General features: G+C 44.3%; 1 protein-coding gene across 3 annotated transcripts; it reads left to right on the forward strand.

Annotated features, from left to right (window-relative positions):
* Positions 1–647: 647 nt before the first annotated feature.
* Positions 648–7,685, forward strand: LOC127672927 (speedy protein E4A). 3 transcript variants are annotated; one of them, XM_052168363.1, is made up of 6 exons: positions 648–750; positions 2,118–2,336; positions 3,698–3,756; positions 4,282–4,367; positions 7,259–7,427; positions 7,626–7,685. In XM_052168363.1, exons 1-6 carry the CDS (start codon positions 648–650, stop codon positions 7,683–7,685), a joined length of 696 nt encoding a protein of 231 aa, XP_052024323.1. The 3 variants fall into 3 exon arrangements, with proteins under 3 accessions (XP_052024323.1, XP_052024324.1, XP_052024322.1); XM_052168362.1 differs by lacking the exon at positions 648–750 and adding an exon at positions 1,463–1,676; XM_052168364.1 differs by lacking the exon at positions 7,259–7,427 and having other exon boundaries at positions 7,626–7,680.
* Positions 7,686–25,594: the final 17,909 nt, after the last annotated feature.

Raw genomic sequence — 25,594 nt, forward strand, 5'->3', positions numbered from 1 at the left:
CTAGGTTTTAGGAGTCATAGAATTAGAAGATTTCTTCATGGGTTAAAAGACCATCATGCACCACAGGACAAATGGAAACTTTAAAGGAGCAGGCCCAGCAAGGCCAGGTAGAAGGCCAGGCTCGACTTTTTTCTGAGGTCCTCATGTACATATGAGGACACTACCACCATGGGTAGCACTTGCCAGCCAGGAGCATGGTTCAAAGGGGCCATCAGAGAAGAACCTCCACCCTGCCATGTCAGAACTCCCTCATGTCCCTCACAAGCCCCTCACAGACCCTACCCTGCTCCGTTCATGTCTAGTGTTCTTGCTTTCTTTGGAATCCTCATTGCATTCTCCAACTCTAGATTTCCAAACCTGCGCATTCATCCTCGGAACCCATTGGCTCATCAGTTACGCATGTTGTCTTTCAAACCGGTTGCCAGGTTGGAAGGCTGATGACCTCACAGGCTTCCGCCCCTCCTGATTGGAAGAGCCAAACTCTGTGGAGCTAGGCAGCAGGGTGGACAAACACCTTCTCAGGGCTCTCCTCCACAACCGACTTCTCCCTAAACTATAGGAAGAACGAGGAGTGGATTCAGCAAGAGTCCAGGAGGAAGGCAGGGTAGACACGAGTCTAGGATTCCTAGAAGGGAGGGGAGAGAGCTATGGCTGCCAGTGAACCTTCCTCACAGCCTGAGGAACAATGTCCCCAGCTGAGTACAACGGTGGCCTCACCAGTGATGGACGATGATATCCCAGGATTATCAGGTGAAGTTGCCAGAGTGAGAAGAGATGTGAGTGGGTGGCAGGAAGGAAGGAAGAAGGCCATAGAAGTAAGGATGTCAGGGCCCTGGGTGACAGGAGAAGGAGAGGGCAGGCAGGTGGGATGTGGATGTCACATGGATTGAAAACCTATAGAGCAAGGAAGGTGAATGAAGGATTATAAAAAGAAATTTACCTCAGGAGGCAGATTTCTGAGGTTGTATAGAACAAGTCCCAGGACAGACAGAGATATACAGAGAAACCCTGTCTTAAAACAAAATACAAAGATAAATAAGTATATTTAATTAAGTTAAAAAAAGAATTTTTTTAACCAAATGGAGAAATGATGTATAACGGGGAAGAGACTGAGGTTTCAAGTGAGGGTACACAGAGGGAAGGAGGCTCTACCATGTTTCAGGGATCTGTGAAGAGAACGCAGTCCCTAGTATGGACATTGTAAAGAGGACATACAAGGAGAATGGTCTTGGAGATGGGATGAGTGTGGGAGACAGGTTGACCCCTAATCCTCAGAACAAGCAGAAACATCAATCTGTCAGTTACACATGTTTTATTTCAAACTGGTTGCCAGATTGGAAGGCTGATGACATCATAGGCATCCGCTCCTCCTGATTGGAGGAGACACACTCCATGGTGGCAGGCAGCTCAGGGGACAACAGCATCTTCTTGGAGTTTTCCTCCACTCCTGACTTCTCCCTAGATGGGGGAAGGGACACCAGGCGTGGATTCAGCTACAGTCCAGGAGCGGGGCAGGATAGATCAGAGTCTGGGACTTGCGGAAGGGGGAATACAGTTTGGGAGAATCGTGACTGCTGGCCAACTGTCATTGTGTTCTGAGGAACAGAGTCTTCAGCCTGGTATAACCAGGCCCTCACTTGGGGTGGTGGTGGATGGGGAGATCTCAGGACCGGCAGGTGAGGGGACAGAATAAGAAGAGACAGGAGAGGGAGACAGTAGGGAGGAGGGCACAGAAGGAAGGAAGGAGGGCCCAGGATGCAGGGTTGGAGACAGGGAGGACAGGGAAGTAGACTAAGGTGTCACATGGATGAAAACTTTGTAAAACAAGGGAAGGGGTTAGGCACCAAACGTCAAAGACAGGACAAAGAAGAGAGGACCCAAAAAGATATCTCCCTTTTAATGGGACAATATATCTCTAATAAGGAAGAATCAAGAGGGACAGGGAGAGGGAACAAGCACAAAGTGAGGGAGCAGGTAGCTATCATTCCAGGGGGAAACCTCACGATGGTTTGGTGGAAAGGCAGCAGCTGAAGAGGTTTGGGTGTTTGGAGGACTGTGGGAAAGGGTGGAGATCATCCAAGCCTGAGCTTTACACTGGGCTGGCTTTCTTCACATAGAAGCAAGGGTGGAAACCAGCCCCCAGCCTCTGTCCAGCAGCCCAAAGAGGAAGAGGGACTTGTCATCAGATTCTGAGGATGACCTGGCAGAGCTACTTGAACCAGACCCCCAGCCGGTGTGGTCAGTGGAGACGCTGTGCGGACTCAGGATGAGGCTCAAGAGGCGGCGTGTGTCTACAGTGCGGCCTGAACACCACAAGGTCTTCGCCAGACTTCTGGGTAAGAGACACCTGCACAGCTCGCCCCTTAAGCAAAAGAGGGAACTTCTAGTCAACACTCTTCCCTATGGCAAAGCTGCCCTCAAAGCCCCGCACTTGGTCAGTTTGGATGACTTATGTTTAATCGCTTCTTAGGGTCACATAGGTGCCAGGGACTTAGCTAGGGTTGACGTAGACCCACATGAGGACAAGAAGGTTGGCGTTCTCCAGGCCTCTGTAACTTCACTCTTTCTGATTTTGCCGAGTTAAGGTGTGTTCACCCACACACCAACACAATGATGTTCCAACCCTCATATGACATCAAATGGGACTGTCAGCACAAGTGCTTCTGGCCTATGGAGTGGTGCATTTGGTACAGAGAGGGGGATATCAGTCTATTGAAGCATCTTGGTCCTGGAATGCAGATGTAGCTCAGTTGCACAGTCTTGTTTAGCACATTCTTGATCCTGGGTTGATCCCTGAGCCACGTGCATGTTAACTATATCTTAAGTGTGATATGATATGCATGCTGCTTATATGCCAAATTTGGCTCAGTGCCTCCTCTCCAGAGTCTCCATTGTCCCTTCCTCTTCTATTATTCTCCTACGACTCCTGTAGTGAACAGTGATGTTGATCCTTTATGAATCCAAGCCATTTCTCAAGCCCTAGACAACCAGCAACCACAGATTCTTTTTTGTATTTGTTTGTTTGTTTGTTTTGTTTTTTGGATTTGGTTTTTTCGAGACAGGGTTTCTCTGTATAGCCCTGGCTGTCCTGGAACTCACTCTGTAGACCAGGCTGGCCTCGAACTCAGAAATCCGCCTGCCTCTACCTCCCAGAGTGCTGCGATTACAGGCGTGCGCCACCACCGCACTGCCCGGCTCAACCACAGATTCTTAAAACAAACTTTCATGAGAAGAAAGAACCTGGAGCCTCACAAGCCAGGCCTCCAATGTCTGCACTCCTCTCAGAATTCCTGTTAGACAAGCTCCCGCCAAAGAGCCCATTGAGCACTGAACACTAGATGGCTTTTCCAGCCCCCAAATCCATAATCCTTGCCTCAAACAACCGGGCAAGCCCATCTCAGCAACACCACCGCCCCTGGCATTAATCGAGGGTACCTACAGAAACATGAAGGATAGAATGACATTTACACACACACACACACACACACACACACACACACACACACACGGCACACACGACACACAGCATTTGTTATGTTGGCTTACAGGATATGGTGTGGAAAGTCCATCAATGTCAGGTCTCACACTGGTCCTGACCCTCCCCCTCCCCCTCCCCCTCCCCCAGGGAGCCGGTTCTCCTGGCCCCAGCTCCCAGCCTGTTCCTGTTCACCCTATAACAAGTGTGCTTCCTTCACAGAGGATCCCGTGGTGAAAAAGTTCCTGAACTGGGACAAGATGCTGAGGGTGTCAGACAAGGTGAGGAGTCCTGCTCTGAGCTGGCCTGGGAAGGGACCCCGCGGACCCACACTCCTCACCCCTCAGCGGTTCCACCTGAAGCCACATGGTCCTGGCCCTCGATCTCCTGCCACTGTGTCTCTGCAAGGACTGGCAGTGTCTTACAGAGTGGACAGAGGCTCCTCCCTCAATGGAATCCTTGGGCTCAGATCCCAAGACCACCATCTTACCCTGGGAATTGCTTCTTCTCACCCCAAGGCTCCCTGGAGTCCTTTGCTCCAGTTGGATAAAGACCTCCTTGTCCCTGCTGGCCTAAACCCTCCCTCAGAACTGACCCAGAGCCAGCCATGCTCATACAGGCTGCAGCAAGCCATGCAGTCATGCAGGAGCAGCAAGGGCCCTTCCACCCTCCCTTGCCCACACTGCAGGCACCCAAAACTCTAGGCTCCTCTCTGAACCTCAGGCCTGCCTCAGCCACCCTTCCTCCGTCCCTACATTCCTCCTCTCCAGGGTGTGACCTCCTCTCTTGTCTCCTCTCTCCATCAGTACCTCCTGTCTATGGTCATAGCTTATTTCAGCCGTGCTGGGCTCTTCTCCTGGCAGTATAGGCCAATCCACTTCTTCCTGGCTCTGTGAGTATTTTTATCTCTTCCCGTTGCTCACTGCCCTGGGTGTGTGTGTGGGGGGGGGGGGGGAGGGTCACAAAACGTGGGCCTCTGGCCTATCCTTGTAGCGTAAATGCCCATAAACTGTTTTTACTATTGAAAACTGACTTATAACAGTGAGAAATTTAACAAGGGCTGGGAAGATGGCCCGGCTGGTAATGTCCCTTGCCACACATACATCAAGACTTGGGTTCAGATTTTTAGGGTCCACACAAAAAAAGGCAGGCTGTGTGTTAGATATTCCAGTGCTAGGTGTTCATGAAAAGGAAGATCATTTGAGGTTCAGAGCAGGGCCCCCCCCCCAGCCTATCTGGTGAAACTGAGGTCCCAGTATGAGACCCTCTCCCATGAAACAAGGTAGACTGCTCCTAGGAACAAGTCAAGGTTGACTTCTGCTATGTTTAAAACGCTCAGTTGTGCAGCGCCTCTTTCCGTGCATCCACACATTCAAGAATGCACAGAATAAAACCAGGAAATACACAGTTGTTTGTAGAGAATCCTGTCCCCAAGCACTAAGGTGGCACCCATGTCCCTTTCTTGACTCTCTCCCACTGAGTCTTTCTTCTGTTATAATTCTAGGCTGTAGCAAGTTGACAGGTAAAACTGGAGTTCCCAGTGTGAACTCAGACATCTTCCTAGGTACTCTCCAACTGAATTCAACTACCCCCAGAATCTCCCCTGCTTCTTGGCTCCTGCCAGTGTTACACCCTCTATTTTAGCTCTGTCTAGCTGTCTCACACAGTGTGTCTGGGGACAATCACCTCACCTCTCCTTAAACTTAGTTTGTACTCTGAAATCTAACAGGGCAAGGTGGAGTCTCTGTTTAGCTGAAATACTCAGGAAGCAGGAGGATTCTTTCTTTTTGTTTGTTTTTTTTTGTTTTGTTTTGTTTTTTGGATTTGTTTTTTTTTTGAGACAGGGTTTCTCTATATAACCCTGGCTGTCCTGGAACTCACTCTGGAGACCAGGCTGGCCTCGGACTCAGAAATCTGCCTGCCTCTGCTTCCCAGAGTGCTGGGATTACAGGCGTGTGCCACCACCGCCTGGCTCAACAGAAGGATTCTTGAGCCAAAGATTTTAAGGGTACCATAACAACATAGCAGGGCACCTCAAATCAACTTGAAAACTAACAAAACTATTTTTGTTGTTGTTGTCTGCCCTGTTTGGCCTGCCAGCTTAAGTCTCCAGCAGAACTATGTAGAGATTCTGTCCAGATAGGATGTTTGGGAACTGGAGAGATGGCTCAGTGGCTAAGAGATAATAATACTTTTGTAGTAGATTGGAGTTCAGTTCACAACATCCACAATAGGCTACTCACAACACTGCAGGAGATCCAGCGCCCGCTATGGGCGCCTGTACTCATGTGCACGTACCCGTGTATGCACATACAGCTAACTCAAAATAAAAGGCATATTTAACTGGAAAGCCAGCTCGGAAATTAAGAAAGTACACCATTCTTCTAGAAAAACAGACTCCAGTTCAAGGGGTGTCTGATGCCCTCTTCTTGCCTCCAAGGAGACACACACACACACACACACACACACACACACACACAAAGACAATACACATAAAAATAAAAAAAAATTGAGATAAGTTTTAACCTCTGGTTTCTTCCTTTTCCTCAGTCACATTACAGTGGACACTTGTTGAAGGAGTGATCCTGTCAGATACACAGGCATCCTAGGGAAACCTCAATTCTGTTTTATTTGAGGGTTGTTTCTGTCACAGTACTCAGTCAATGAAGCCATCAGTATTGCAGATGCCCTATCTACTGCGTTCACCCCTTTATCCGTTTCCCCAGTGATTCATTCAGCACACCCTAGGAAACACATCCTCAGTGTCACAAAATACAAGAGTCTCAGTCAGGTTTTCTATTCCTGCACAAACCAAGAAGCAAGTTGTGGAGGAAAGGTTTTATTGAGCTTACACTTCCACATTGATGTTCATCACCAAAGGAAGTCAGGACTGGAACTCAAGCAGGTCGGGAACCAGGAGCTGATGCAGAGGCCATGGAGAGATGTTACTTACTGTCTTGCTTCCCCTGGCTTGCTCAGCTTGCTTTCTTATAGAACCCAAGACCACCAGCCCACAGGGGCCCTTCCCCCTTGATCACTAATTGAGAAAATACCTTACAGCTGGATCACATGGAGGCATTTCCTCAAGGGAGGCTCCTTTGTGATAACTCCAGCTTGTGTCAAGTTGACACAAAAAACCATCCAGTACAACAAGGGACCTCTGAGATCTCAGAAATGTCAGTTGAACATTAAGGAGAGAATGAATAGTTGTCTTAGTTAGGGTTTCATTGCTGTGAACAGACACCATGACCAAGACAACTCTCACAAAGGAAAACATTTAATTGGGCCTGGCTTCCAGGTTCAGAGGTTTAGTCCAGTATCATCATGGTTGGGAACCATGGTGGCATACTGGCAGACATGGTGCTGGAGAGGTTCTACATCTGGATTGGCAGATAGTAAGAAGGGTGAGGGATGCGGTGGACCTGACTTGAGCATCTGAGACCTCCAAAACCAGCTCCCCAGTGACACACTTCCTCTACCAAGGCCACATCTCCTAAGAGTGCTACCCCCTGTGGTTCTACTGGGGCCATTTTCATTCAAACGCCCACAGTAGGGATGGCAAGCAGGATCAGGCCGGACTCTAGGGTGCTTATCTTGAGACAGGATACAGTGTGTGCACACAGCGCAAGTTCAGGGAGGGTGAGGACCGAGAGGGTGAAGTCAGCTGACAGTGAGGATTGCAGAGGTAGCACTAGGCTCTGCCAAAGGCTTGTCCTCATGGGCTCGGCTGCCATGATCTTGTACTAAGATGGCTCCCCTGGTCCTCCCTGGTTTCTTCCGCAGGTACCTGGCCAATGACATGGAGGAGGACAACCAGGGCCCCAAGCAAGACATTTTTTACTTCCTCTATGGGAAGAGCTACGCCCAGCGCCCCATGTTCCACAAACTACGCTTCCAGTTCATTCGGTCCATGGGCTGGAGGATCTGGGTTTCCCGGGAGGAGTGTGAAGAGGTGTGGGGGGTCGGGGGAAAGAGCATGGGGGTTGCGGGGCTGGGGGGGACAGACTGGGCAGACAGAGAGAGGAATGGGGTTGAAAGCGGAAGGTGGGATATCTGGGGAATGGAAAACCTTGAGGCTGAACAGGGAGGGTACAAGGTGTCCCTGGGGTGAGGCTGGGCGTTGCTCAGGGAGCTGCTTTTCTCTCTCCAGATCCAAGCTTATAACCCAGACCTCTGGGTGTGGGCACGAGATCGCACCAACCTGACCTAGAACCCTAAAACTACGGAGGCCTGAGGTCATCGGCCTGAGGAAGGTATGTTGCTGTTCTCCGATGTGTCAGTGATCTAATTAGGTCCTGTCTGTGGTATAATTAGGAAAATTACTAAGTCCCCACTTAAACTACCCTCACCCCTCACTCACCTTTGAAACAGCTCAGTCATTAGCATTGCTGTATTAATCCCTCCCCCTTCTCTCTCTCTCTCTCTCTCTCTCTCTCTCTCTCTCTCTCTCTCTCTCTCGCTCACACACACACACACACACACACACACACACACACACACACAGAGTATGGATGAAGAGGACAACCAGAAAGACAGGCTCTTCGGGCGATTGGCTATGTGATAGAGGCCACTCAGATGAGCTCAGAAGTAGGTACTGACTGTGACAAGGACTGATACTGAGTAGACATCTTCTCTGAAGGCCACCATGTTCCTTTCACCAGCCCCAGGGGCTGATTGCAATTTGCAACTAGACTTACAGATTTGGGCAGACGACAAACAAATACTTGGTTTTCATCCCATGTTAACAGCCAAGTTCCAGATAAGACATTACAGTGTCACTTCAGAGGTTAGGGCAAGCAATGGGTGCAGAGGCTCATGGGTCAAGATGCTAACACTGTACTGATGTTTACAGCGTGGTGAGATGGGCTGTAAGCGATTTGAAGCAACCGGAAAGGAGCAAGATGTGAATTTGTTCAAAGCCACATTCTGAAAGTGAACCTCGGGTGACTGTTGTAATGCTCGGTGCTGCTGAGCCTGACCTTAGGCAGATGGGGTGACTATGAGAGCGAAGTTACCAAAGGTTGAGAAGCACAGTTGAACATGATGCTTCAGGGTTCAGATCAACAATCATGCTTAAGGGGGTGGAGAGATAGCTCGGTGGTTCAAAACACTTGTTGCTCTTTCAGAGATCGGGACTTGATTCCACATACCCAGGATGGGTGGCTCACAACAGCCTAAAAGCCTTTCCCGGGAGATCTGAAGATTTCTTCTGGCCTCTGCAGTCACCTACACACACACACACACACACACACACACACACTTTTTAAAGGATCAAGTGCTAAGAGCCAGGGTTGTTCTGTGCTGGCCCCTTGTGTTTGCCTCTGCATCTAAGCCCAGCACCACAGAACAAATAGACAAAAGAAAGAAGCATTAGAGGTAAGTTCATACTTGCCAAGTGCTCCAGCCTCTAGTTAGGACTAACCACAGACATAATCATTCCTGCTTAGAGAATCACATGTACAGAGTCTGATACGGCTTCCCTCTTCCTTCCAGATTCCTGTGCCTGAGGGTGATGCTCTATGCCAACGTTAAGGACTGCTGGGGGGAAAGGAGAGAGGACTGACTACCTTCTGTGGGAAACCTAGAAGAACCCAGCCTCTTCTAGAAGGAGGGGATGGAATCACCACATTGTGCTCCTGGGAGCTGGGACGCGTGTAGGAGTCTCTGGAGGGGACATAAGAAATCAGGATTCCTCCAGACTCCAGTCTTTCCAGAGGCACCATCTAAATGTTATCCCGGATGTCCTCAGGTCCCACCTCCCCAACCATAGCAGCTGAAGGCCTATAGTTTTCAGTGATTGGTTTCTACTGCTCAGGCCATTCGAAGGGGGCACCTCAGGGCTCAGATGTGGAGGGAACCACCTTCAAAAGTACAGTATTTGATTTATATAATTGTAATAACTTTAACACATCACACATTTTATTGAAATATTATATTATATATAATAGTATATATAACAAGTTATATTATTAATAAACTTATTATTATCTGTTGACTACAGAATAATTAGCATATTAAATATTTTATGATAGTTCCTGTTTTGAGAATATGCTGTTCTTATATTTTATAATGCCTTTTATAATATTTATATATACATAGCTATTTCACTCACTAGAGGATTTTTATCTTTTCTATTATACTTATATATCTATTTTTCTTATATCTAGGTAACATAAACTTAGACCTTTATTAATATGTTCTTATTTATTTGATATTTATTCTCCATTGTTAAATGTAACAATTGAGCTGTGGTACATTAAACCACTTGAACATGTTTGTATATTACTTTGAAGACAGTTTGTGTTTAAAAGAGAATCCATGTTACAAGATCCTTCTGATGGGGACAGACAATAAAGATGAAATGTTTCACATTCTCCATTTAAGTTACAATGATGGCTTTGTTTTCTTTCATTTGTGTGTGTGTGTCTGTGTGTGTGTGTATTATGCACTCATGAATGCCTTCATGTTCACATATGCTTAGGTCCGTGTATATGTAAGGATGTTTGTATGGGGGAAGTAGAGGTTTGAGGTGGATTTCTGCTGTCTTCCTTGGTAACTCACTACCTTATTCATTAAGGGAGTGTCCCCCAAGAACCCAGAGCTCTCCGTTATACCAAGTCTCTGCAGCTTGCTCTGAGAACACACACTGTCCCCACCTCTGCTTTCTGAGAGCCAGAATTACAGAAGCACAGCCATTCCTGCCTGGCATTTACAGGGTGTGGGGATCTGAACCAGGTCTTCAAGCATGCCGCTCAGAAGGCAAGAGCATTAACCATTGAGCTATCTCCCGATCCCTGCGATTTCTCGGATGCCTTTCTCTTGTGTACCATTTGTCTGAAGTGATTGTGTGTCGCGTCAACGAAATCAATGAAGAAAAAGCAAAGCAACTGAATTTTTCTACAGTGGCAGAAAGAACAATGTACAGAAGAGACTACCTATCATAATTACCCACCTGTAGACACAGACTTAGCAGATGAGGGCATATCTTGTGTGTACATCTCTCTCTCTCTCTCTCTCTCTCTCTCTCTGTGTGTGTGTGTGTGTGTTTGTGTGTGTGTGCACGTGTGTGTGCACATGTGTGTGCATGTGTGTGGTTTGTATATGTTCATGAAGACATTGTACACATGAGCATGCTCAGAGGGCAGAAGGCAGAAGTTGGCATTATGTCTTTTCTTCAATCTTTCTACACTTTTGTTGTTGTTGATGGTGGTGGTTTTGTTATTTTTGAGACAGCATTTCTCTGTGTAGCCCTGGCAGTCCTGGAACTTGTTCTGTGGACCAGGCTGGCCTTGAACTCAGAAATCCTCATACCCCTGCCTCCTGAGTGCTGGAATTAAAGGTGCATGCCACCACCGCTCAGCTACACATTACTTTTTAAAAATTCACTTTACATCCTGATCACAGCCCCCACTCCTTCCTCTCCTCCCAGACTCACGTTGACATGATCCTCCTCCTTGTTTCCCTCTCTGCTTCTCCTCAGAGAAGGGGAAACCCTCCCATGGGTACCAACCTGCCCGGCACATCAAGTTGCAGCAGGATTAAACTTATCCTCTCCCACTGAGGCCAAGACAAGGCAGCCCACCTAGGAGAAAGGGGACCCAAAGACTAGCAACAGAGTCAGAGACAGCCCCTAGTCCAATTGTTAAAGGACTCACATAAAGACCGAGCTGCACATCTGCTACAAGGGTGTAGGGGGCCTAGGCCCAGTCCGCGCATGCTCTTTGGTTGGTGGTTTGGGCTCTGTGGGCCCCCGTAGGCCTAGGTTAGTTTATTCTGTAGGTCTCCTTGTGGTGCCCTTGACCCTTTAAGCTTCCTCAGGCCCCTCTCCTATTCTTCCAGAAGTCTTCCCGAGCTCCACCTAAATGTTTGGCTGTGGGTTTCTTCATCTGTCTCCATCCACTTCTGGAATGCCCGGAGCCACCTAGGATAGGGTAAAATCTAGCAGGTTATCTTCCTGAGAGGGTTTCACTGTGGACTGTAAAGCCATAATGGATGTACCTGTCTAGGCAAGAGCAAACAGACTACATTTTAGGAAAGATTCCTGCTAATAATATGCCTTTTCTGTTATTATTAAATATGTATAACAATCACTAGGTAGTTGCCCACCCTGTTGGTCAGATTTCTGAAGATCAGTGAAGATGTATTGTCTTGTAGCAATGCTATATGGACAAATAGATGATTTATTAATTCTTCGTGGTGATCCTATAAGAATTCCTAAAATTATATTAGTAATTAAGATCTCTTATAATAGGACTGATATTAAGTCCTCTCTGAAGTAAAAACTGTAATGAGAGCTCTGCCAGTCTTCAAGTTACAAGTTAATGTAACTACACCCTTGTAGCAGATGTGCAGCTTGGTTTTTATGTGAGTCCCCTAACAACTGGACTAGGGGCTGTCTCTGACTCTGCTGCTAGCCTTTGGGTCCCCTTTCTCCTAGGTGGGCTGCCTTATCTGGCCTGGATTGTGTTAATTACTTGATCTGTCACAAGTTAATTGCTTCTGAGATAGTAAGCAGGCATCTACAACTTAGAGCACATTCCAAGAGGTTGTAAAACAATTAACCAAAGGTCATAAAAGGGAACTAACAAGTTATTTATAGGTATAAGGAGAGGAGACAAAATATTGACTGGGTTTATTTATACAAAACTTCAATGATAACTTAGTTATAAATATTATGGTTTTTAACTCTCTATGAACCTGTGAGGCCAATGACAGAAAATTAATGTTTAGCCATATAATTACTCTTTTTTCTTTTCAAGACAGGGTTTCCCCGCGTAGCCCTCCCTGGCTGTCCTGGAACTCACTCTGTAGACCAGGCTGGCCTCAAACTCAGAAATCTGCCTGCCTCTGCCTCCCAAGTGCTGGGATTAAAGGCATGTGCCATCACTGCCTGGCTATATAATTACTCTTAATGAAAACATATGTAAACATCTCTGTTGCAAACCTCTTACTGAATTTATACTTTTATGTTTGAACTTCTATGAACTTTTGTTTAAAAAAAAAAAAAAGGATACTTGGAAACACCATGTGACCGGCCCTAGAAAAGGTACAAAACACTAGGAGCGATTATATTGCATAGCATTATTATATCAGATCAGGAAGAGAGAGCAAGATTGGGAGGGGGAAGGAGAAAGACAGTGAAGTAGAGCACAACTTAGAATTAAAAGGGAAACCAGGCAGTGGTGGCGCATGCCTTTAATCCCAGCACTTGGGAAGCAGAGGCAGGCAGATTTCTGAGTTCAAGGCCAGCCTGATCTACACAGTGAGTTCCAGGACAGCCAGGGCTACACAGAGAAACCCTGTCTTGGAAAAAAAAAACAGAAATGAAAAGGGACCTTAGAAATTAAGAGAGCAATACGCAGAATGCAGAGAGAAAGAGGGACAAGGAAGAAGCTGCAGAAAGAGCAGGCAGGTGTCTCCTTGCCATGGAATGGAACAAGTCTTTTCTTAACAGCAAGGCAGGTTTGCTCTTACTAAAGGGGAGAAAGCTTTTTGCTTACAGACTTGGGTTTCATTTATTTAGCAATAAAAGGGTAAAAGTGTTTTTTTCTTTATGTAATAAAGATTGGAGTCCATTTTTCATCCAGAATGAACAAGTTCTTTCTGCACTGGCACTTGACCTTTGCTCCACATGCATATGTAAGTATGGATCTGTGTGTGTAAGTATGTAACTATGAGGTACGTATGTAGCTGAGCACAACTGGAATGCATGAAGGTATACGACTGTGTGTGTTTGAGTTTGTGTATGAATGTATGTGAATCGATGCATATTTACTTGTGTAAAAATTTTTTCCTTCTGCAAGTGACTCTTTTCTCCTGGTTCAATACAAGTTTATTGCTCCAAACCTCCCTCCCACCTGACATGTGAGAGGCAAGGCTTCGAGGCAAGAGAGAAAAAAGCCCTAACAATTAATCCTTTACTAAATCCCCAGCTATTGGGCTACAGCATTAATCACCCAAGCAAATGGTTTTTATCCTCAGAATAAGCAAGTTATTAGGATTTTTTTAGAAGCCAACAGCTTCAGCGTTCAGCATAGTTAGTTTAAAAGCCAGAGACCATAAGTCTTCTCTTTCTTCTTCTTCTTCTTCTTCTTCTTCTTCTTCTTCTTCTTCTTCTTCTTCTTCTTCTTCTTCTTCTTCTTCTTCTTCTTCTTCTTCCTCCTCTTCCTCTTCCTCTTCCTCTTCCTCCTCCTCCTCCTCCTCCTCCTCCTCCTCCATCCCCTCCCCCCTCCTCCTTTCTTTTTCTCTTAAGATTTATTAGGATGTGATGATTCATTTTCATAGTGTCTTTGCTAAATGGAAATATAGAACTGGGAATTTAAATTGTGCTGGGCATGGTGGCGCACGCCTGTAATCCCAGCATTTGGGAGGCAGAGGCAGACGGATTTCTGAGTTCGAGGCCAGCCTGGTCTACAGAGTGAGTTCCAGGACAGCCAGGACTATACAGAGAAACCCTGTCTCAAAAAACCAAAAAACCAAAAAACAACAACATAAAGTGTGACCTTCAGAAATGGAAAAAACAAATATTTAATATATGTGAGTACACTGTGGCTGTCTTCAGACACACCAGAAGAGGGCACCAGATACCAGTACAGATGGTTGTGGGCCACCATGTGGTTGCTGGGAACTAAACTCAGGACCTCTTAACCACTGAGCTATCTCTATAGCTGGAGACCATCAGTCTTTAAAACTACCTCTATGTCCAATACTTTGTCCCACTTCAAACCATTCCAGGCTGGGCTGGCTCCCAGCGCTGGATGAAGTCTCACAGAAGACATTTATGCTAGGCTCCTGTCTACAAGCATAGCAGAGTATTATTAATAATGTCAGTGACTGGGTCTCTCCCATGGGATGGGTCTCAAGTTTGACCAGTCATTCGTTGGCCATTCCCTCAATCTCTGCTGCACTTTTATCCCTGAACGTTTTGGAGGCAGGAAAAATTTGGGGAGGAAGGTTTTGTGAGTTTGGAATTTGGGGTGAGTTGGTGTAATGCTCCCTCCACTGGAAGTTCCACTTGGGTATAGGAGGTGGCCATTTCAGTCTCCATAGTCCCAGCTGCTAAGAGTCTCAGCTAGGGTCACCGCCATAATCTCCTGGGATCCTCCCGATCCCAGGTCTCTGGCTCTTCCCAGAGATGTCCTTCCACCAATTTCAGTTCTCTCTTCCAGTCCTCTCTGCCCTGCTTCTCCCTGCACTTGACCCCACCCTGTTCCCCTCCCTATCCCCTCTCCACCCAGTTCCCTACCTCCATCTACCTCCAATGTCTATTTTATATCCCTTTCTGAGTGAGATTCAAGCATCCTTCCCTGGGCCTTTCCAGTTAGCTTCTTGGGGTCTGGGGATTGCAGCACGGTTACGCTGTACTTTAGGGCTGATATCCACTAAAGGCCAATTAAGTGAGTACATACCATGTGTGTCTTTCTGGGTCTGGGTTACCTCACTCAGATGATATTTTCTAGTTCCATCCACTTGCCTGCAAATTCATGATGTCTTTGTTTTCAGTAGCTGAGTAGTATTCCATCATATAGATGTACCACATTTTCTTTATCCATTCTTCAGTTGAGGGACATCTAGGTTGTTTTCAGTTTCTGGCTATTACAAATAAAACTGCCATGAACATAGTGGAGCATGTGTCCTTGTGGGATGGTGGAACATCTTTTGAGTATATTTACCCAGGAGTAGTATAACTGGGTGTTGAGGTAGAACTAATCCCGGTTTTCTGAGAAATTGCCAGATTTATTTCCAAAGTGGTTGTACAAGTTTGTACTCCTACCAGGAATGGAGAAATGTTCCCCTTGCTCTACAACTTTGGCAGCATGTGTTGCCACTTAAGTTTTTGATCTTAGCCATTCTGACAGGTATAAGATGGAATCTCAGAGTTGTTTTGATTTGTATTTGCCTGATGACTAAGGGTTCTGAATATTTCTAAGTGCTTGTCCCTTATTAGAGATTTCTCTGTTGAGAATTGTTTAGCTCTATATCCCATTTTTAATTGGGATACTTGGTTTGTTGGTGTCTAACTTCTTGATTTCTCTATATATTTTGGATGTTAGTCCTTTGTCAGATATAGGGTTGGTGAAGGTCTTTTCCCATTCTGTAAGCTGCTCTTTTGTTTGATTGACAGTGTCCTTAATCTTACAGAAAATTTTCTGTTTTATCAGGTGCCATTTATTAATTGTTGATCTTAGTGCCTGAGCTATTGGTATTCTGTTCAGGAAATTATCTCCTGTACTAATGTGTGTAGGACAGTTCCACAGTTCTATTAGGATTAGTGTGTCCAGTTTTATGTTGCAGTCTTTGATCCTCTTGGACTTGAGTTTTGTGCAGAATGATAAATATGGATCCATTTCCACTCTTTTACATGCAAACATCCAGTTAGACCAGCACATTTTTTTGGAAGATGCTTTCTTTTTTCCATTGTATGTTTTTGGCTTCTTTGTTAAAAAAAAAATCAAATCTCCTTAAGTTTTTGTGTTTACTTCTGCATCTTCAATTAGATTCTATTGATCAACCTGTCTGTTTTTATGACAATACCATTTAGTTTTTATTACTAATGCTCTGTAATACAGCTTGAAATCAGAGATGGGTGGTGATACCGCCAGAAGTTCTTTTATTTTTCAGGATTGTTTTGGTTATCCTGGAGTTTTTTTGTTTGTTTGTTTTGTTTTTCCATATGAAGTTTAGAATTGCTCTTTCAAGGTCTGTAAAGAATTGAGTTGGAACTTTGATGGGAATTTTATTGGATTGGTAGATTGTGTTGTGTCTCATTCACAAGCCCCAAAAGACCACCAAGGAGCCAACTCTGATGCCTGGTGCCCTCAGCGGGACGAGGTTTTACAGGAAATGGCAAGCAAGTGAGGGGGTTTCCAGCCTGGCAAGCATCTAACTGAATGACTGTTTTGAGCCAACAGGAGGGTGCTCAGAAGCAAAACCATGAACAATCACAAACGGTCTGAAAGTACATTTGAAACAATTAATCTTGATTGGCTGTTGGTAGGAAGTAGCTAGGGAGTAGCTCTGAGGTATGTGCCAAGGACAAGTCATGGGGTGCTTCCTGGTACTTTGGTGTAGCTTGGGTTCAGGTGCAGGTCAAATTCTCAGGCTCTTTTTCTTTTAAAATGGAGGCTGATCCCAAGATGGAGTAGGTTTGGCCTCTCCATTGCTTTTGATAAGATGGCCATTTTTGCTATATTAATTTAATCCTACTGCTCTATGAGCATGGACAATCTTTCTATCTTCTGATATCTTCTTCAATTTCCTCAGAGACTTGAAGTTCTTGTCATACATGTCTTTCACTTGCTTGGGAAGAGTTACCCCTAGATATTTTATATTGTTACACATTATTGTTTAATGACTTGTTTATCATTAGTTTGTGTGTGTGACTGTTTTGCCTGCAGGTAAGTATGTGCACCATGTGTACGCAGTTTCCACAAAAGTCAGAACAAAACACTGGACATCCTGGGGCTGTAACCAAATCTCTGTCCTTTTCGAGGTCAGGAAGTGGCCTTAACTGCTGGGCCATCCTGCCAATTCACTTCACAGAGCCCATGTAAAGTTGACCATAGTAGCTCATGTTTGTAACCCCAGTGCTCCTATTGTGAGACAGGAGAATTCCCAGAAGCTCATAAGGACTGAAATAATCAGTGGTGAGTAATGAAGAAAGCCTGTCCTTAACAAGGGGGGAGGAAAGGACAGTCCCTGGGGGTTGCCCTGTGACCTCCACACATGCCATGTCATGCCTGCACCCGACTTTGTACACATTAACCTCCCTACACACATTCATGTACACATATATCAGTGCACAAATACTTAAAAATTAATTTGACTAAAGTATAAGTATTATCTATACCAAGAGCATTCCATTTATTTTGATAATATTTGGGAAATGTGTATGATTGTTGTGATGGTTGGTTAGCTTTAACTGTCAACCCCCCCCCCCCCAGAATCACTGGGAAGAGAGTTTTAGTAAGGGACTGTTCCATTGATGGTCTGTGGCCCTGTGTATGGGGGATTGTCTTGATTGATACGACCCACCCACTATGGGCAGAACATTGGCAGACCCATGCCTAGGCAGAGCATTCTGAGCTATGAAGAAACAACTGAACATAAGCAAGTCGGCAACTGTGCCTGCTCACACTCATTTCTTTCTGCTGTTGACTGATGAACCACAGCCAAACACCAGGTGGCGCCTGGGGAGTCTCGTGGGAGAGTGGGGAATCGAAGTGGGCAAGTCAAGGGGCTCAATGATACCACAAGAAGACCTACAGTGTCAACTGATTTGGGCCCACCAACCAAAGAGCATGCAGGGATGGACCTAGGGCCCTTACACATTTGTAACAGATGTGCAGCTTGGCCTTCATGTGGGTCCTCTAATAAGTGGAGTGGGGGCTGTCCCTGTCTCTGTTCCCCGCCATTGGATCCCATTTCCCCTACCTGGGCTGCCTGGCTGGGCCTCAGTGGGAGAGAATGTGCCCAGTCATGCTGGGACTAGATATCCCAGGCTGGGGTGGCACCCAAGGGGTGCTCCCCCTCCTCTAAGGAGAAGAAGGGGTGCAGTGGGGGAGGGATTTGTAGGGGGTGAGACTGGGAGGAAAGGAGGGAGGGGGCTATGATCAGGATGATATTAAAAAAGAAGGCTGATCTTGACTGGTAGTGTGGTTGCACTAAGACTGCATTTGGGTGGTACCTATAGACATGTTTCCAGGGAAACCTGAGAGATCTAATGGTAAAAGCTACAGCCTGAATGTGGAAGGCACCATACAATAAACTGAGGGATCAGACAGTCTAAAAGTGGGATGAGGTGCCAGAGAGCTCATTCCTGAACAAGTCATCTGTCAATGGTGTCAGCATCAGTGTCCATGACACTCCACATATACTTTCTGTCTCTGCCCATCTCTCTGTCTCTGTCTGTCTCCCTGTCTCCGTCTCTGCCTCTGCCCTCCCTCTGGTGTGTGTGTGTGTGTGTGTGTGTGTGTGTGTGTGTGTGTGTGTGTTTGTGTGTTTCTGCTTTCCATTGCTTTATAGGATCGCTTGGATTGCATTTGCTTGAGTTACATGACTGGCTTGTGCATAGTTTCTGGAGATTCAGGTCCTCTTGCTTAGATGAGAAATGCTTTTACACACTGAGCCATCTCTCCAGATAGAGATGCCAACCTTCCAGGCTTTCAAGGCTGTCTCACAGCTCTCCAGTGAATTCCCAGGTCTGCAGCTTTATATTGGGCTACATCGTGGGTCCTTTTTGCACTGAGGCTTCCAAACTTTTAGATTGAGCTGTTGGTGGGTTTTCTGACTCTCTAACATGCAGATGACCAGTGTCAGACTGTGCATCTTCCAACTCTGTTAGCCAGTCTTAAAGAAATCCCTTTTATAATTGTAAATGTATACAACTTTTTGTTTGTTTGTTCTAGTTATGCCCTGACAAAAAACTTAAAAGGAAGGGAGGGTTTATTCTGGCCCACAGTTCAGATGTGTAGTCCATCACGGTAGGGAAGTCAAGACAGCAGGAGAAGCTGGTTACATCACATCTGCAGTCAGGAAGCAGAGAATGATGGTTGCATGCTAGTGCTTGGCTCCTTTACTCCTTTTTATACAGTCCTGGCCCCCAACATAGGGAATGGCGCCACTCACAGTGTGCAGGATCCAGCCTGGGGAATAGTACTGCCCACAGTGGGTGGGCCTTTTCACCTCAGTTTCCCTGATGAGCATCTTGCTGGGCCTCTTTAGTTTTGTTTGCTTATGGCTGATATAAGGTTACCAGCTGCTCCCTTCTCAACTGGCTCCTGTCTCTGACATTCCCACCTCCAAGAGATGCTTTTCCCTAGTTGTCCAGCATCCCCACTATTAAAAAATTCCCTTTTCTTGCTCCTCTATGTAATATGTTAGCTCATTCTAACTCATTGCCTCAGAAACTGCTCTGGCCTTCTGTTACTTTTGATAGTTTTAATTTCATTGTGTCCTCTAGATTTTCCTATAGACCTGGAAGGAGGTCAAGTATACTTTCTTGTGCCTGGATCCCATAGCTTAGGCAGTAGAGACAGGAGCATTGTGAGTTCTAATCTACCCTAAGCTACACATGGATTTCCAGACCAGCCTTCACTATAGATTAAACCTGAACCCTGTCTCAGACAACCAAACCAAACCAATCAACTAACCAACCAACCAATCAAAACTATCACTGTAACTCCCAGCAACCCTCTCCAAATAAAGCTAGGATGAGAGTCTCTGATGACTGATAGGAGATGTTGGGAAGTTATCCAGAAGTATTTTCAGGAAGGTCCCTCTGGTGATTCACTTTTCCTCTTAAAATCTTTATATTTTATTCATTAGCTTGTATATGTGTGTATCTGTCTGTGAGTGTGGGTACTCTTGAGGTCCAGAAGAGGGCATTAGATCCATTTGACCTGAAGTTACAGACGGTTGTGAGCTGCCATGTGGGTGCTGAGAACTCAATCCTCTGCAAGAAGACTAGGTCCTCTGCAAGAGTAGCCGGTGCCCTTTAACCTCTGAGACATCTCTCCAGCCTCCCATTTCCCTTTATGTAGGAAGTAGGATTGATTTCCAGGAACTGATGGATTTGTTTTCTTTTTCCTTTCATTTTTTTCTCTAAGTATTTAATATCTACTCTGGGTTTTGTTTTGTTTTTGCATTCCTGAATTTCTTCCCTCAAATGCTTCTCCATATGTCTGGGTTCAAATTATAGTCTTTTGCAGAATCTATCTATCTATCTATCTATCTATCTATCTATCTATCTATCTATCTCTATCTCTCTCTCTATCTCTATCTCTCTTTGGTTTTTTGGATTTGTTTTTTTTTTTTTCGAGACAGGGTTTCTCTGTATAGCCCTGGCTGTCCTGGAACTCACTCTGTATACCAGGTTGGCCTCGAACTCAAAAATCTGCCTGCTTCTGCCTCTCAGAGTGCTGGGATTACAGGCGTGCACCACCACTGCCCGGCTACCTGTCTTTTTAGAAAGTTTTAGAAGAGAAAAATTAGAAAGAGAAAAATTAAAAAGAGAAAGGGAAAAATTTAGAATAATTTTTCTTCTTTCTAAAAACTATTATTTGTGTGTGTGTGTATGCGTGTGCACGCATGCGTGCACGCATGCATCATTATTTATGTGTGTGCATGTGACACTTGCATGTGTATAGTATTTGCACATGTATGTATGTGTGTAAATGTAACCATGTGTGGGTGTGTGTACAACCATGCATGAAGGATGATACCAAGTGCCTTCCCTTCTGCCTTATTCTCACAAGACAGGTACCCCAGTGAACCTGGAATTTGTCTCCTATCTCCACACCCTACCCTTCTGCTCTGCACTGAGGCTACAAGGCATTCATGGCCACACCCTTCCCTCTGTGGGGTGTTAGTACTTGAACTCCTTGTGCTCATGCAGCAACAGTGTCATTCACTGAGCCACCTTCAATACTTTTCTACATGAGAAATAATTCTAACTCAGGGGCTGGAGACAGGGCTTAGTTGATAGAGTGTTTTCCTAGCATGCAGGAAACCCTGGTGTCTTAGGGTTCCCATTGCTGTGAAGAGACATCATGACCAAGGCAACTTTTATAAAGGACAACATTTAATTGGGGCTGACTTACAGGTTCTGAGGTTCAGTCCATTATCATCATGGTAGGAAGCATGGCAGCATCTAGGCAGCATCTAGGTAGGCATGATACTAGAGGAGTTCTACATCTTGATCTGAAGGCAGCCAGAAGAAGAAGACTCTCTTCTGCACTGGGTGGAGCTTGAGCATAGGACCTAAAACCCCACCCCCACAGTGACACACTTCCTCCCACAAGGCCACACCTCCTAATAGTGCCACTCCCTATGGGCCAAGCATTCAAACCCATGAGTCTATGGGGGCCATACCTATTCAAACCACCACACCAGGGTCCCACCCTCCCAACACAGCAGATACTGAGAGTGAAGAAGTACACCTGCAAGGCAAGTGCACCAGGGCTGGAGGCAGGAGGATAAGAAGCTCAAGGCCCTTCTCAGTTACATGTGCCATTTGAGGCCAGCTGAGGATATATATGAAGCCCCATCTCAAGAAAAGCAAAACAAAAGCAAAGAAAGAAACAGATAAGTAAATGACATCAGGAGTCTTAAGAGTTAAAAACTTGGTCAGGCAAGCAGAATTCTGTTAAACACTAAGCAGCAAACAATTGAGATTGCCTGGATCAGAAGGCTCGAGAGCAGGATGAAGGTCATCTTTACCCTATTCCCCTGCAGGGAATGCTGTGTGGATTCCTTTTAAAAATACAACATGGAAAGACTCAATGGGCAAGAGCACTGGCCACCAAGCCTGATGACCTGAGGTCAATCCCCAGGCCTCATAGAGGGGGAAGAAACCAACTCCTGAGACCCTGATTGTCCTCTGACCTTCACACACATGCACATGTGCATGCGCACACACATACATATATGTAAAAATTAAAAACATACCACATGAAGCAAGTTTGAAGTTTACTCTTCATTACTTCACATCTCAGTAATAAAGAGTAAACTTCAAACAACAGTTCACACTTACATGAAGCAAGCATCTATAAGTAGAATCAATATGCAATCATAATAGTGTTTTTAAAAACCCACAAGGCATAGTGGCACACACCCTTAATCTCAGCACTGAGAATTCAGAGGCAGGTGGATCTCTGGGAGTTAGAGGCTAGGCTGGGCTACATAGTGAGGCTCTGCCCTAAAACAAAACAAAACAAAACAAAACAAAAGGATTAAAACCCCAAATCTTCTTGAGTGATGATACTTACATATATGGATGTATTATGAAGAGGAGTAGGGTATAAAAATAAAAATAAAATAAAAACAGTATAAAACAAAAAAAACATGTTAGAAAAACTCATCTCAAGTGTAATTATTCTGTGCATAGTAAATATACAAATGACGAGAGAGAGAGAGAGAGAGAGAGAGAGAGAGAGAGAGAGAGAGGAGGAAAATGGATTTCAGAGCTCTCCTAGGGATAGGAGGAAATCGGGGGACATCTGCTTCCTCTGGGGCCTCTACTGGAGATATCCTTAGTGCTGGTTACATTAATTTCTCTTCTGTCTGTGTGTATTGCCTGTCTTTGGTGCACCAATCTGCCCACGTGTCAAGTTAAGTCTGTTTTTGTTTTGTTGTTTGAATGACTGTTGCTCTTTGTTTCGTGTTGAAAAGAAAAAAAAATGGTTAAAACTTTATCTGCTGGCTCTCCATCCCTTGATTTCGCTAAACTTGTAGAAGGCAGTATCAGTTTGCATGGCAGAAACCGCTAATTTCTTGCACTGTAGCTGGGAATCAAGCGCAGCTGGAGAAAAAACTGCCAAAGGGGCCAGCACCTTCTCAAGTTCTAGGGTGAGTAGGCTGATGGTTGTTTTATCCTAGAAAAATCTCTGCAATTGTGATTATTGGGTTTAGCAAGAGATAAGGTGATTTTCTCATGAAAATACAGCTAGAAAAAGGAAAACTTTTGTTTGGTCTAAATATATAAGATTTGTATAGCTACTTCATTTTTGTTTCTGATTGGTTTTAAAGGTGTAAATATGTTCTGCATGTCTCGGTTATAGAGTATTAGCTTATAAGTTGTTGGGTATTTAAAAAATGTAACATTGGTAACAAAGTTAGCTTAAAACTGGTAACTCGGGGTTGGAGTCATTTTAAACAATAACAGATGGCACGAACCAACCCAGGAAAATAGGTCTCTAAAGATACTCCTAAATTGTGATAATATTTTATATAATTCTTATCCTAGAAACTAGACTTATAAGGGATAGAATTTAAAGCAATGCCTCTTTAATGAGGTATTAAAAGCTGCACTATTGTGGGACAGCCAAACTTGTAATGTGAAAGTAAAGCTTTTAGTATTGATTTTAAAAAGAATGGATTGTTTAGAATTGGGTTTTGCTTTCCAAAGTTGTGGTTATGCTCTAATATTGCAAGAAAAACTTTTAAAATTATGGTTAAACTGCTAGTGTTCCATTGGCTGCAGTTAGCGGTTTGTTCACAGGCTCAGGATTAACTTACCCATATTTATAATTAAGAATCAAGCAAGTGGAGGCTGCTGCTTTGTTGAAAACTACCATAAATATTTACATTTGAATTAATGCAAAGCTCAGAACAACCTCAGGGGAGCCTTGTGTAACACTCGTTTTGTTTTACAAACCCTGCCTAGGGAAGTTTTTAGGGCCCTTGCCTCACCTCTGGGGACCTGGGGATTACTCTTAGGCCAAAACGGCATTATTAAAGATCTATCATGGTGTTGTTCAAAACAAAGTTCAAACTTAAGATTTATGAAAAGTTAATGAGGCCATGGAACTTGCAGAGGCATTAAAGGCTGGCCTGCCTACTCTATATAGAATTATAATGTATTTGGAAGATTGCTTTTATATTCCTTTGCATCCTGATGATCGTAACAAGTTTGCTTCTGGTGAGCTTGTAATCACTGGAAAGTTTTGCCTCAAGAAATGGCTAATAGCCATATATTATGTGAAAAAAATTTTTTGTCTCTGCTTCAATACAAGAAGTTAGGACTTCGAATCTTTCAGTGTATATTACTCATTATATGGAGGGCATTTTATTAACTGATCCCTCTGATGGAGTTTTACTACAAGGTTTTGCTCTTATATAATGAGCTTTAAAACTTTGAAGTAGTTGTTGCTCCTGAAAAGATTCGAAAGCAATATCATTTTCAATATTTGGGGCCTCAGTTATATCCTAGACAAATCGGGGCACAGAAAATCCAAGAAAGAAAAGATGATTTGCTTACTTCAAATTATTTTCAAAAGCTTCTAGGAGGTATAAATTGGCTAAGACCTCACCTTAAACTCACCATAGGAGGATTTAAGCCTTTCTTTTTGATAATCTCAAGAGGGATACAAATTAACTGGGGAGGGATGATGATGGTAAGGGTTTTGCAGATAGTAGAGGAAGCTACTATAATCAACTGTTGGCTGTTTATGCTATGTGCCCACAGCAATTCTTTAGCAAAGGAAGCATTAATGTGGAATTACTTCATCTCCAAGTAAAGTTTTTTTTTTTTTTTTTTTTTTTGCTTTGTTCTGTTTTTGAGACAGGGTTTCTCTGTGTAGCCCTGGCTGTCCTGGAACTCACTCTGTAGACCAGGCTGGCCTCGAACTTAGAAATCCACCTGCCTCTGCCTCCCAGAGTGCTGGGATTACAGGCATGTGCCACCACCGCCCGGCTCTCCAAGTAAAGTTTTAACATCCTATTATGAAGCTGTTGCTGTATTAATAAAGAAATGTAGGATAGAATTTTGAAAGTATTTTGGAAAAAAAATCTTAAGAACCTGGGCTAGAGAGATGGCTCAGCAGTTAAGAGCACTAACTGCTCTTCCAGAGGTTCTGAATTCAAATCCCAGCAACCACGTGGTGGCTCATAACCATCTGTAATGGGATCTGACACCTTCTGCTGGTACAGTGTACAAGTATACATTAAATAAATAAATAAATCTTTAGAAAAAAAACAGAAACTGATGAAATATTTGCTCCTTGTTTCAACCAGCAATTAAATTGGTTATTGCAGAATACTGATATTTGGCCTATTCATGACAAACTTTTTAGGCAAAATTGATAATCATTATCCAAAAGACAAGTTTTCACAATTTGTTTTTATGAATGCTTTTGTATTTCTTGTAAACTTATGCATCTACTGTATTTATAAACAGCTCTTCTATAGGAGAGAAACATATGTAATTGGATCACATGTTTAATCTCTTGACTTTTCCTCCACTTCAGCACAAATAATTGAATTACATGCTGTAGCCACTGTTTTTAAAATGTTGAAAATCGAGCTATTAATTTGTATACTGATAGCAATATATAGCGCATGGTTTACAATTGCTTGAAATTGTTCTCTTTTTAGATACTGCTAATTCTCAAATTTTGCAATTATTTATACAAATACAACTCAAGAGAAAGTACTGTTCCTTTAAAGAACTGTCTTTGGACATTTAAGAGCTGATACTGGATTGCCTGGCCAGACCCCTTAGGGCAATGCCACAGCAGATTTGTATACTAGGAAGGTCATAGGCCTTACAAAGGAACAATTGCCTGTACAATTTCATTCTTTACATCATCAAAATAGTAATGCCTTGAGGCAATAATTTGG

The sequence above is a fragment of the Apodemus sylvaticus genome, chromosome 22, assembly GCF_947179515.1.
Source record: "Apodemus sylvaticus chromosome 22, mApoSyl1.1, whole genome shotgun sequence".
NCBI lineage: Eukaryota > Metazoa > Chordata > Mammalia > Rodentia > Muridae > Apodemus > Apodemus sylvaticus.

Excerpts from the sequence above, each read along its gene's own strand:
- LOC127672927 (XM_052168362.1), top strand. The coding sequence starts at position 1,463 with ATGGGGGAAGGGACACCAGGCGTGGATTCAGCTACAGTCCAGGAGCGG. Across the intron at positions 1,677-2,117 it reads GGAGATCTCAGGACCGGCAG|AAGCAAGGGTGGAAACCAGC; the intron begins GTGAGGGGACAG and ends TTCTTCACATAG. Across the intron at positions 2,337-3,697 it reads GGTCTTCGCCAGACTTCTGG|AGGATCCCGTGGTGAAAAAG; the intron begins GTAAGAGACACC and ends CTTCCTTCACAG.